Source organism: Setaria viridis, chromosome 5 (genome assembly GCF_005286985.2).
Source record: "Setaria viridis chromosome 5, Setaria_viridis_v4.0, whole genome shotgun sequence".
Taxonomy (NCBI): Eukaryota; Viridiplantae; Streptophyta; class Magnoliopsida; order Poales; family Poaceae; genus Setaria; species Setaria viridis.
This window is the reverse complement of record NC_048267.2, coordinates 45,253,053-45,265,240: the sequence shown is the minus strand read 5'-3', so window position 1 is coordinate 45,265,240 and position 12,188 is coordinate 45,253,053. Positions and strand designations below refer to the sequence as shown.

Below are 12,188 nucleotides of genomic sequence, written 5' to 3'. Positions count from 1 at the left end.
CGGGCCAATCAACCCTGCCCTTTTGGAAGCCCATCCCTTCCTTTTCCACGGACCGGCTCCTCCCCACCTCGAGGGTTCGGGCGGCGTTTCCCGAGCGCTCGCGTCGCCTCCCCGGCGCCCTGCCTCCGTCCAGGCGCCGCCGCCCCTCCGCGTCCAAGCGTCGCCCCTCCGCCTTCCCATCGATACACCGCCGCTGCTCCGTCTCCCTGTCCAGTCGCCGCCTCTCCACCTCCGATTTGCGACGACGCCTCCGCCTCGGCCACCACCTCCGCATCCACCACGGTGGCTCCATACGTCTTCCTCCTCAGCACGTGAGTTCTCCTCTTCTCCTATTTACTAGGGCTTATACTTCTCTTACTGATTCGAATTCTTTTAGATATTGGTGACTTCAAAGCTCAAAGTGATCTGCGCCATTGTTAAGTTATAGCAAATTGGTGCAAACTGGAGTTCTTGATATAAAAAAGAATCGTCATGTGAGATATGTCATTGCTCTGGAACCTTGGTTTCAGGGGAGTATGTGATTTTGGTTGTTCCGTATGCTCAAATTAGAAAAAAAACATTCAGAAATCAGATATGATTTTCTGTTGAAAAATGTTGGGTTTCGATGTCAACAGTTGAGGCAGAACTTGACTGTAGGAAATATGCAGGAACCTGAATTCATAAAGTGGACCTGAAAAATTATTATATATATGCTTTACTGACTAGTATATATGCTTACAATCGTATATATGAGTTCAAGGCTTTCAACTTAACCACTCCAGATTATTTTTGAATGGCACAGGATAATAGCTTTTCACTGTCACATATGAATCATGTCAAGAACTCAAAGATGCTGAATTATGCCTGAATTAGAAGTTGATGAGATGAGATGAATAGACAGATTCTTCTTTTTCATTCTGATTTTCTGAAGTTTATCAGTGTTTTTCTGAAGTTTTTCTGAAGTCATTCAGGATTCTGGGTTCATCCTGAAGGGCCTCTTGTTTATCAGTGTGAGAATTAGAACTTTTTGCCTCACGATGCTTCTGTGATGCAGCCACAGAAGCTGGTTCAGCTTTAACAAGCCGTGGACCAACTTTAGCAAGCCGCGGACCTCACGATGCTGAATTTATTTAACTTGCAGTGCCTTAATACTTGGTGATTGATATTGCTTGTTAATATTTTAGACATGCTACAGATCTTATTTATCATTGCTATTTTTTCTGATTTTTCTGGATTTTTTCATGATTTTTTAGTATTTGTGAATTGTGGACTATTTTCTTTACACAAGATTTGGGTGGGGGGCCCCTCCCCTGGAGTTTGGCTGCAAACGGGGTGGGTGGTGGTGTGTGTGGGGGGGGGTGCGTTCTCCCTGTCTGGGCAGGGATGCCCGGCTACAGGTTAATTTATCGGAGGGGGTTGTGCTGCCCAGGGTAGTTCTGGCCTGAGCTGCCAAACGAGCCCTAATGGGCCAGTGTCTCTTTGGGCGTGACAACGATGAACAGCCAGTCAGTAATGACATCTCTTGTTTTTATCAGAGAGATCACAGCACACTCATAATGCAAAAGTAGAGGCATGTTTTTTGTTTTTTGGAGAGGAAGCAAAAAAGAAGGGAGATGGATGGAATCAGATGGGCTCATTGGGCCTCAACGAGAGTGATTCGAAAGAAGGGGGATACATCACACCTACTTTTGAAGCCCGTTCACAAAATGCCCGGCCCAGCCATCTGAAAACTGACATGTTGTCTTGTTCAGGCCCATATTGCTCGAGACGCCCTCAGTTCCCGCCCGCCTCTGTCCCCGCCCGCCACCACGATGGAGGTTCTCCACGAGGAGATGCCCTTCGACCTCGACTTCCACCCGTCTTCCCCCCTTGTCGTCACCTCCCTCATCACCGGCGAGCTCTGCTTGTACGCTCTATGGACGGCAAACCCTAAACCCTTACTCAGTATCTAAGCTTCCTTTTCTACCTTGCTTCTTCTTACCGCCACAAAGTAACCGCTTGCAATCTGGTTGGTTTCGCAGGTTTCGCTACGGCTCGGAGTCGCAGCCTGAGAGGTACTGAAGAAATCTCTTATTGCTCGTGTCATGCTACTTTTACGCTTTGGAATTCCGCCTTCTGGTAGTAGTCCCTGTGTGTTGTTTTGCTTCTAGCATCAGTTACTGTCCTAGGTTTTTGTTTACATGTTGTCCACAATCTCTAGAACGTTGGAGTAGCTACCTGTTGCTATGAATTGCAACAAGACAGAAATATTCATGTGGTTAGCTCATTATACGGTTCTGGAGTTTGTCAATGTGGTTATGCTACCACAATTTGAAGGTTAATTTCATATCTTAGATACTGACGCACAACTTATTTCTCTTTGACCTTAAGGTTGTTTTCGGTAAAACCTCACAAGGAGTCATGCAGAGCTGTTCGCTTTCTGGACTCAGGAAAAGGTAAATGACCTATTGCCTTCTGTAATGGAATTATGTTGTATCTACCAGCTTGGTATCCCAGCTGCCCTGTATTTATGGATCGCTCTGAGCTTTGTTTGTTACTTCGTTATGCTTGGAACATGATGCTGCAAAATTAGAAGCTTTAGGATGGCAATTGACATCAGGAACTAATTGGGAGGGAAACACACCTAGATTCATCTTGTTACACACTTATGTCCTATAACCAGGTCCTGATGTTTTTCTTGCTGTCATCTTTTGGTTCAGCGATTTTGTCAGGGTCTGCTGATTGCTCAGTTCTTGCTTCGGATGTAGAAACAGGCAAGGCCATTGCCCGTTTGGAGGATGCGCATGAGTGAGTTTTGTTAGTTTTCCATGCTATTATTTATTTTGTTTGCGGAACTAAACGTTGGCCCACTTTTAACTTGATTTTAGGAACGGCATAAACCGCCTTGTCTGTCTTACTGAAACTACGATTGCTACAGGTGATGATGAAGGCTGCATTAAGGTATGAAGCAGTAAGTCTGCTGGTCCAAAATATATATGTGCTAAAATACAGTTGAGTTTCATTATTTTTCGCCAGTACCTTGACATTAAGGGGACACACGAAAATAAGCATGAACAAGCTTATTTGTATAACAATACTTGTGCCAAGCAATAATTTTACCTAAGTGGATAAAACCGAATGGCTGTTACAAGAATGTTCTCTTACATCTAAACAAATCACTCCTAACAGTTTTTGGATTAAAATGAAGTTTATGAGATAGCAATGTTTGTAGTTAAAATTTGTTTTATATGTAATTATCTTTTGTTTAGATAAAATGTAGTCTGTGACACATTAATCCACATCCTTTCAATTTTAGGTATGGGATACCCGGGAACGTTCTTGCTGCAACACTTTTCATGTCCATGAAGATTACATTTCAGATATGAGCTATGTTGCTGACTCAAATCAGATATTGGCAACAAGGTACATATTCTACATTCCCTGCAGTTGAGATGTATCAAACATAGTTGACATGCCTGCAGGGTGAAGACTAAATATTATCACCTATGTTTCATTGCCCATTTTGTGTCATAAAGCAGCCATTACCACTTCATGTTTTCTGTCCTGGACTTATCTGCTGCTTCATAGTTATTAAGCAAATTGATGTGATACTGTTTTTATAATGCTTATTTGTAACAATGTTGCATGTCAAATTTATGGACTTAGATTCTTTGCATGATATTATGGTAACAAAGACTTACAACTTCTTTGTTTCCTTGTAGTGGGGATGGAACTTTGTCTGTGAACAACCTGCGTAGGAATAAAGTGAGTTGCTATTGGAGTACATCAAATCTTCCTTTATCGTGTTGAATTTTGGTTTTAAGAAGTTTTTTAATGACACTATCATTTACTGATGTATAGTATGTTAACTTTCAATCTCATAACTGTACCTAATTAACTACCAGGTAAAGTCACAATCTGAATTTTCAGAAGATGAGTTGCTATCCTTGGTGGTAATGAAGGTATGGCAAACAGATTTTTGCTGAGCAACAGCAACATTTCCATCCTATTGCCATGATAATTGAATTTTAACTGGTTCTTTTTGGTTCTCAGAATGGTAAAAAGGTTGTTTGTGGAACTCCAAGTGGAGCACTGTTATTGTATTCATGGGGTTACTTCAAAGATTGCAGGTAACCATGTTTTCATCATGCAACACTAGCTGCAGAAATGAAAGGGCTCATTTATAAAAACTTCATTGACTAATTTAATTTTGTCTAAAGCTATCTGTATAGTATAAAGTTTTGCCTATAGCAGTAGCTGTTGCCATATGCCACGATACCCATCAAAGTAGTTATCCGAATGTGGTGCTCTCATATTTTGATGCTTAAATAATGGTTATCTGTTTCCTACCCATATTTTGTCTAATAATCATCGAAATTATCATCGCCAGGATCCATTTTGTTCTTACGAGTAATTTGATAAGTTCAGGCTTTATTGGATCGACGATCAGTTTATTCGATCGTTCCAATTTGCAAAGATCCATTGCCAACTTTATCGAGCTCTTTTCATTAATTACTGATTTACCGTTACCGCATACCTTGGAAGGATCTTGATGTGTTTAGCATCCATAGTTTCCTAATCATGCCGCTATGAGATGTTGCTACAGTCTGCTTCTTGCAATTTCTGTGGTTAGACAAATTAATCCTGCAAGCGATGTGGTCATAGTTCACTGACATACTTTTTGTGGTTAGTGACCGCTTCCTGGGGCACACACAGTCTGTGGACACAATGCTGAAGGTTTGTGGGACCCAAACCTTATGATAACTGTCATTTCTGCCTTATTTGTGTTTTCATTCTTATTATGAGTGTATCTTGTGTTCTAGCTGGATGAAGAAACTCTGATTTCTGGTGCATCAGATGGTGTGATCAGGTTTGAAATTCATCACTGTGCTTTGAATTAACTTCTTGCTTCTCGGACAATTGCCTGTTACTCTGTTAGTCTGAAGTGCCGTTCTAACATGAAATCCGTGTTCTTTTTGTAGATTAGTGGGCATCTTACCTAATAGGATAATACAGCCACTTGCTGAACATTCAGAATATCCCATTGAGGCCCTTGGTACGCTGTGTCCCTTCGATTGTAAAATTTGGTGGGGAAAAAATGCATGTCCTCATTACTTATTCATGCTATGCAGCTTTCTCAAATGATAAGAGATATCTAGGCAGTCTTTCACATGATAAAATGCTTAAGGTGACCATCCTCCCTCCCTCCCTCCCTCCCTCCCTCTCCGTAGGTGTGCCCTTGCATTAATCTGGCATGGCATCTTGTTTGTATTCAGCTGTGGGACTTGCAAGAGCTCTTGAATGGCCCGCAGGCAGTTAATGGTGAGGAACCTGCTGAGTCTGGTAGCGATGATGACAATGACGATGATGGCATGGATGTAGACATGGCACCAACCTCTTCGAAAGGTAGGACTCTGGAACTATGCTGTGCGCCACTAGCACGGCGATCCCACATTGCTCAAGTTTCTTCTCTGAACACTGTTTCTCATCTTCTCTCTGGGTGGTGCTCAGGATCAAGGAGTAAAAAGGCAGGCAAGGGTCAGAGTTCAAGTAGACCGGCATCAGATTTCTTTGCAGATTTATAGGCGCCAAGCTCCCAAAGCAGAAGCTGCTAGTTGTTTTGTTACTGTACGTGAGTGCGAGTGTGCAACTTTGACTGCCAGTGCAGTTTTGGTATTTTCCAATGCAGGGCATGTCAAATGTTGTTTTTTAAGTGTATTGGCGATGTAATGCTAGAGGTAGAAGTAGTAAGCTGTGGTTTATCGCCAGGAAACATGACCTCTTTGTGGTATGCATTGCACATATACATGCTTTGCCAATTTTCCAGTAAAAAAGGGTTCTACTTGAAAGATGATTGTCCAAAATACTTGATTATTTGACATGAATCATACTAGATTTGTGCGTGCCCTGTACAGTTTGTGCTAATGGCTCATGTTGAGTCTAGGCCATGCTGTCTCAACACTCAACCAAGTCTGAAATCTATGGAATGGGCATTGCTTGAAGCAAGTCAAGCACTCACCTAGTGGCTAGAATCGGTTCCTACTATGTGCACGTTGGAGTGATCCAGGCCAAAACAAAAGTATGTTTTCCTTAGATGTGCACGCATGGCAACATGAATGGAGAGCTCCCCCGCCGTCGAAGGTATGCGAAAATACCCTTCGTTTGTTTGCAACCACAAAGGCCATCGGAATCGGGCATACACATTCGACTAGCCAGCAGCTTCGATGCTTGACGGTGACCTGGAGTCCTGGACGCTCTCCATCCGTCAAAGAAAAGCTTTGCTGCAAGGCACTCACTCTCCTGCAAACTGCACAGCTCCTACGGTGTTTGCAGTTTGCACCCCTACTGTGCTACCAACCGACCAGCAGGAGCAGAGACCAGAGAGCATTGTGTTCGTGTCCTGTGATGCGAAATCGCGAAGCAGCAGCGGTGCGGCACCAGGTGGAGCAGAGCCCCGACCTGAGCGCGATGCGCGCGTCACGTAACCTAGGCAGGCATGGGCCGGGACGGGGACAAACCGCGAGGGGGATCCATTCGATCCACCTGCAGAATTATTGCCGCGCGCGCGGCCAATCCCACGCACCAACCGAAACACCAAACCGACCCCTCCCCGTCCGGTCCGGGCGTCACTCGTGTGTCAGGCGCATTCCTCCCTCCTCCCTCCCCCTCCGGCCCCCGGCCTCGACCTCGCATCCTCCGCGAGCCGCGCCTCCGCCGCCGCAGGCTGCTCCGGTGGGCGGGATCCAGCTCGCCGCGTCTCCCTCCCGCGTTGAGGTACGGGACCATCCATCACCTCACCTCCTCCGCGCCTGCCCGTCTCTTATCCTCTCTCCGAGCCTTCCAATTGGGATGGGGGCGATGGGCTACGTGGTGGCGTTCCTGGAGCGGACCCGCGCGCCGCTGCTGGCCAACCTGTACCCCTACTTCGTCTACACGCTGGGCCTCGGGCACATGGACATGAGCTTCGCGCTCTTCACGTCGCCGGAGACGGTGGTGCAGGACGGCGAGTACGGGTACCAGAACCTGCTCGAGGCGTCGGTGGACGCGCTGTACACGGCGGTGGGGAAGCTCGGGGGCTCCAGGGTGCGGGTCGTGGTGTCGGAGATCGGGTGGCCGACGGCAGGCGGCGCGGCGGCATCGGTGGAGAACGCCATGACGTACAACCAGAACCTGGTGAGGCACGTGTGGAAGGGCACGCCGCGGCGGCCGAGGAGACGAGAACCTCAAGGAAGAAGGCGTGGAGCAGAACTGGGGGCTCTTCTATCCAAACATGGAGAGGGTCTACCCGATCACCTTCGGCGCCTGACATCTGTCGATGGATTGGATACGTATATTGCAGGTATTGGTTTCTGTGTGTACCATATTTGTACAGGAATTGTTTGCGACCGTTAAGTGTGTGTTTGCTTCGTTGGTTGAGAGGATCATGTGTATACCTATATACTGTGTACGTCTACCGTCTACGTAATGCATGAGATTTGTTGGAGATGTGACACGATTGTCGGTAAAGCTTAAAGTTGGATTTCACTATGCTATGTACGTGTTTACATGCTTGATCATATTCTCTCTCCATTTAAAACTGTTCATGATTTTAAAGAAGCAGAGTTGATGAAACTTAGATGGGATCATACAACAACAAAAGAAACAACACCGTCGAGTTGGATTGGGACATGAACATACGGTGAACAACATCATTCTAACATCATTCTAACATACTGTTCGTTAGAATGTGATTGTTGTGACTGACAATGGGTCACCCATGGAGTTCCTTTTTTTTTTGTTGTTTGTTTCCTTTAATTTCCTAATTTGGACCGGTTTACCACGGATAATGGTTTTGAGATTTATAAAAAGAGATTTGGACAATGTGACACTCTTGTTGGGGAAACTAAGTTGGATTTTACTGTGCTCGAGTGCAGTTTATACACTTGACCGTTCTCCCTCCGATTGAAACTACAAGTCACATGTCCCTAACAAGCCATCCCAAAAAAATTCTAAAATAATTAACAAAGTTATAAAAAATGACCTTTTTGCCTCAATTTATTAGTCATATTTGACGCTAATTAACGTGCACATACTTTGGATAATAATGATAAGAATTATTATATATATGATAAATTTTGAATCACAAAATAACTAGTATAATAATGATAAGAATTATTATATATATGATAAATTTTGAATCACAAAATAACTTGTGTGTTGGGATGGAGGGAGTAATTTATAAAAGGAAAAAAATAGAAAGGGACTTGTAGAAACATAGATGGTTCCATTCACGCTCCCAGCTATCCCGAGTCTCAGTCCCCTTTCCGGTGGCAAAAGCTAAATTTGAAAATCGGTAAGGGGTTTTTCCCATCCATTTCTGTCAATTTTCTGTTCCTGGATAGGGGTGTTAAAGGTGCTGCTAAGTAGATAAACCTGATAATTTGATAAATAAATTGCTGCTGCTGCCGCTGCTATGTGCCAAACGTATTGGAGGCTTAGAGTCTCATAGAAAATGACATGATGAGGACAACTTTTCATGATGAGCACTCATATTTCTGGTGAGCAAATGGCAGCTGAACACGTACGTACGGCTTTAACTACTCGGTTAAGAAAATGGTGCACCGCGCGGGACACTCGTAGGAGATTCGTGGGACAACTGGAAGCATATTCTTGCGCGGTGGAGCACGGAGTCTCTCGTTGCTATGCTGCCTTTCTCCGTCTTGGCCTGCAGCGTATTCCCGTGTCGTTTTCGTTCAGCGCAACGTAACGTACCATGGCCTCCGTTCTTTCCTACTCTTCTTCATCTGATAATGACGACTCCAATCTACCAGTCTGCCACGGTACGACCACCGGCCCCGCCAGCGTCACGTCTCAAAAGCGGCAGCGCTCCACCAAGAACGCACCGAAGACCGAACGCGCAGGGGCCACGGCGAGGCCGAGATGCGGTGGTGGCAGTGGCACAGCCTCGCGGCCGCCGGCGCCCTGCTCGCCACCCTCGCCGCCGCGCTGGCTCTCACCGTGGCGGGGCTGCGGCCGACGGCGACGGAGCGCGGGCGGCCGCCGCTGCGGTTCGGATCGGGAGGGTCGTTCAAGGTGGCGCTGTTCGCGGACCTGCATTACGGCGAGGACGCGTGGACGGACTGGGGCCCCGCGCAGGACGCCGGCTCCGACCGCGTCATGGCCGCCGTCCTCCACGCCGAGAACCCCGGTCTGGCTGCTAGCGTCCTGCCCTTCTTTAATCTGTTCTCGCGCTGCACCTGCAAAATTGCAGCTTTTTTTTCCTCTGAAACTCCTCTCCTCTCTGTTGGGGAATGTTTTTCAGACTTCGTGGTGTACCTCGGCGATCTCGTGACGGCGAACAACCTCCCGATCCCCAACGCGAGCCTGTACTGGGACAGGGCGGTTTCCGCGGCCAGGGGAAGGGGGATCCCGTGGGCGGCCGTGTTCGGGAACCACGACGACATGCCCTTCGAGTGGCCGCCCGAGTGGTTCTCCCCTGACGGCGTTCCACCGCTGCGCTGCCCACTGACGCCAAGCATGGCGTCTTCAGGTAACCTGACCAAGAATTAAAAGCTGTCAAGCACTGCTTCAGTTCAGTAGACAGCAGGAGACAAGTCGACCTAACCACCCTTATTCAACTGGGGTCCTTGATTTCTTCCGTCGATGGAGCTTAATCCTGAGCGTGTCTGTACTAAGGTGAGGATCAAGGATGCAGCTGTCGAGGGACTCCGCGGATCGACCTGATGACAACAGAAATCGGCAACAACAGACTGTCCTACTCATCAAACGGACCCAAGGACCTGTGGCCCGGCGTGTCCAACTACGTCTTGCAAGTGCTCTCACACACCCACGGCGATCCGGCTCTGCTCATGTATTTCCTTGATTCCGGCGGTGGGTCGTACACCGAGGTCATATCGAGTGCTCAGGTCAAGTGGTTTCAGAGCCAGTCTCAGTTCTTGAATCCAAATGGAAGGTCAGACAGACAGACACATCATAGTTTTTGTTAATTGTGCTGATACAGTATTACTAACATGTTGTTTTTTCCCCGTTTCCTTGAGCCCTGCAGGATCCCTGAGCTCATCTTTTGGCACATACCGAGCACAGCGTATGTTAAGGTAGCTCCAGAGGCTAAAACTGAAATAAGAAAGCCCTGCGTCGGCTCTATCAACAAGGAGGATGTAGCGCCACAAGCAGCTGAATGGGGCATGATGGATGCTCTTGCCAAGAGGCCATCAGTTAAGGTATGTCAGAGACTCAGATCAATCATTTCAGTTTCATCCGACAAATTCTGATATAGTAAGGTACTATATGGATTCATGGTATGTGCCGCTTATTCCATCCAACTGCATGCTTTGGAAGGTTGAGGTGCTCGCTGCTTATCAGGTCAGAATATCACTGTCTTGTTTTGACAGGCAATCTTTGTTGGGCACAACCACGGGCTGGACTGGTGCTGCCCGTATGAGAAAATGTGGCTTTGTTTTGCACGGCACACCGGTTATGGGGGCTACGGTAACTGGCCCAAAGGAGCGAGGATCATTCAGATAACAGAAAACCCATTCTCCACGGTGTCCTGGATACGGATGGAAAACGGGACAAAGCATAGTGATGTTACACTAAGCTCCTGAATTTGCCTGAATTTCATGTGCAGAAGAGGTTTTCTTTTTTTTTAAAAAAAAGAGCACTAGAGGACTGAGGGGCTGTTTCTGTAAATTGCAAACTAGGAACCCTGATTTTTTTAATAAAGTGATGTGTTGATATTTCTATTTACCTGTAAAATTTTCGCATAATAAACCAGTTAATGGTTTGCTACAGTGGAGGATCACAACATTCGGTGATTATATGCATTTCCGATCAAAAAGGAAAATAGGGCATGGCAAGTACGCACTAATAAAAAAGTCTAGTTACCGAGGGAACACAAGTTGCAGGAGTACAAACTATCGGGCAATTAAAAGTACAGAACTATCCCTATACAGAATAGTAAGAAAATATGATAAACAAATTAGGCCCAAATATCAGGTCACAATCGGTCTTAAAAAAGAACGCATGGGCCAAAATAAGGTCCAATCGGTGTCGCCAAACTCTAGTTGAATGTTACTAAGTAAACCCAAGCTTGGGCCACAATTTTGCGAATTGGGCCGAATCACGCATGCCAGCAGGCCTAGCTAACGCTGTAGACATCCTGTGTCGTCGAATCCACTCTGCCTTCATGGGGGCCTGCGTTGCGCCAAGAACCGGAGAGGCGCGCCGCGCCGACGCGGCGATGGCGAGCTTGTGCACGTCGTCAGGGCGTCGGCTGAGGACGCCGTACGTCGGTGCTGCGGTTGAGGACGGCGTCGGTGACGATTGAGGACGAAGTAGAGATGGCGCTGGAGGAGGGCGTCGAGGCGGCGATTTAGGGTGCGAGTTTGTGTGGATGGTGTGGTGGATAGGCGGTTTCAGCGGAGGGGAACGAAGTGATGGGAGGCGCCGCACGGGGATAGGTGTGAAGAGAAGGGATGGGACGATCGATGGCTCTACGATCGTTGGCTCGTGGTGAGGGACGTCCGTGGGTATTGGTGCCTGTGTGTATCGTATTTGTACTGGAATTGTTTGCGACAACTGGGTGTGTGTTTGCTCAGACGCGTGCGCTAAGAGAGATCCATGTGTATAGGTATACTGTGTACGTCTATCGTCTACGTAATGTATGCCTGGTGTGATGAGATTTGTTGGAGATGTGACACGATTGTTGGTAAAGGTCAAAGTTGGATTTCACTATGCTATAGTACGTGTTTACATGCTCGATCATATTCTCTCTCCATTTAAAACATTTTTTTAAATGAACAGGTAGGTGAGTTGCCGATTATATTAAAAAGAAGATGAAGCTCACACTGTACAATGCAAAAAAAAAACAACATCAACATGTTGGATTAGGACATCAACATGCATCGCATGGAGTTCTTTTTTTGTTGCTTCTTTTCCTTTAATTTTCTAATTTGGACCGGTTCACAGCGGATATTGGCTTTGATATTTATAAAAAGAATGAGATTTGGACAATGTGACACCATTGTTGGGGAAACTAAGTTAGATTTCACTGTGCTCGAGTGCAGTTTATACACTTGACCGTTCTCCCTCCAATTGAAACTGCAAGTCACATGTCCCTAACATGCCATCCAAAAAATTCTAAAATAATTAACAAGATTATAAAAATGACCTTAATTGTCTCAATTTATTAGTCATATTTGACGCTAATTAACTGCCATAGGTACGTGCAC

The 12,188-nt window shown here is 46.3% G+C and overlaps 2 protein-coding genes and 1 pseudogene across 3 annotated transcripts; all 3 read left to right on the top strand.

Annotated features, from left to right (window-relative positions):
* The first annotated feature begins 62 nt into the window (after nucleotides 1–62).
* LOC117857768 (WD repeat-containing protein 55) lies at nucleotides 63–5,807 on the top strand. The gene is made up of 16 exons (XM_034740625.2): nucleotides 63–311; nucleotides 1,731–1,885; nucleotides 2,001–2,033; nucleotides 2,350–2,414; nucleotides 2,679–2,766; nucleotides 2,847–2,919; nucleotides 3,275–3,381; nucleotides 3,681–3,723; nucleotides 3,864–3,920; nucleotides 4,012–4,088; nucleotides 4,650–4,695; nucleotides 4,782–4,828; nucleotides 4,941–5,014; nucleotides 5,091–5,146; nucleotides 5,235–5,364; nucleotides 5,470–5,807. Exons 2-16 carry the CDS (start codon nucleotides 1,791–1,793, stop codon nucleotides 5,541–5,543), a joined length of 1,065 nt encoding a protein of 354 aa, XP_034596516.1. The 5' UTR covers nucleotides 63–311; nucleotides 1,731–1,790; the 3' UTR covers nucleotides 5,544–5,807.
* Nucleotides 5,808–6,466: 659 nt separating this feature from the next.
* On the top strand, nucleotides 6,467–7,448 carry LOC117857775 (lichenase-2-like; annotated as a pseudogene).
* A 1,316-nt stretch (nucleotides 7,449–8,764) lies between these two features.
* Nucleotides 8,765–10,698, top strand: LOC117857765 (probable inactive purple acid phosphatase 16). Of its 2 annotated transcripts, none has more exons than XM_034740620.2 (5): nucleotides 8,765–9,145; nucleotides 9,260–9,487; nucleotides 9,634–9,910; nucleotides 10,004–10,178; nucleotides 10,297–10,698. In XM_034740620.2, exons 1-5 carry the CDS (start codon nucleotides 8,878–8,880, stop codon nucleotides 10,480–10,482), a joined length of 1,134 nt encoding a protein of 377 aa, XP_034596511.1. In that variant the 5' UTR covers nucleotides 8,765–8,877; the 3' UTR covers nucleotides 10,483–10,698. The 2 variants fall into 2 exon arrangements, with proteins under 2 accessions (XP_034596511.1, XP_034596510.1); XM_034740619.2 differs by having other exon boundaries at nucleotides 8,772–9,145; nucleotides 10,350–10,698.
* Nucleotides 10,699–12,188: the final 1,490 nt, after the last annotated feature.

Excerpts from the sequence above, each read along its gene's own strand:
- LOC117857768 (XM_034740625.2), top strand. The coding sequence starts at position 1,791 with ATGGAGGTTCTCCACGAGGAGATGCCCTTCGACCTCGACTTCCACCCG. Across the intron at positions 3,921-4,011 it reads TATCCTTGGTGGTAATGAAG|AATGGTAAAAAGGTTGTTTG; the intron begins GTATGGCAAACA and ends TTTGGTTCTCAG. Across the intron at positions 4,829-4,940 it reads GCATCAGATGGTGTGATCAG|ATTAGTGGGCATCTTACCTA; the intron begins GTTTGAAATTCA and ends TTCTTTTTGTAG.
- LOC117857765 (XM_034740619.2), top strand. The coding sequence starts at position 8,878 with ATGCGGTGGTGGCAGTGGCACAGCCTCGCGGCCGCCGGCGCCCTGCTC. Across the intron at positions 9,488-9,633 it reads GCCAAGCATGGCGTCTTCAG|GTGAGGATCAAGGATGCAGC; the intron begins GTAACCTGACCA and ends GTCTGTACTAAG. Across the intron at positions 10,179-10,349 it reads CCAAGAGGCCATCAGTTAAG|GCAATCTTTGTTGGGCACAA; the intron begins GTATGTCAGAGA and ends TTGTTTTGACAG.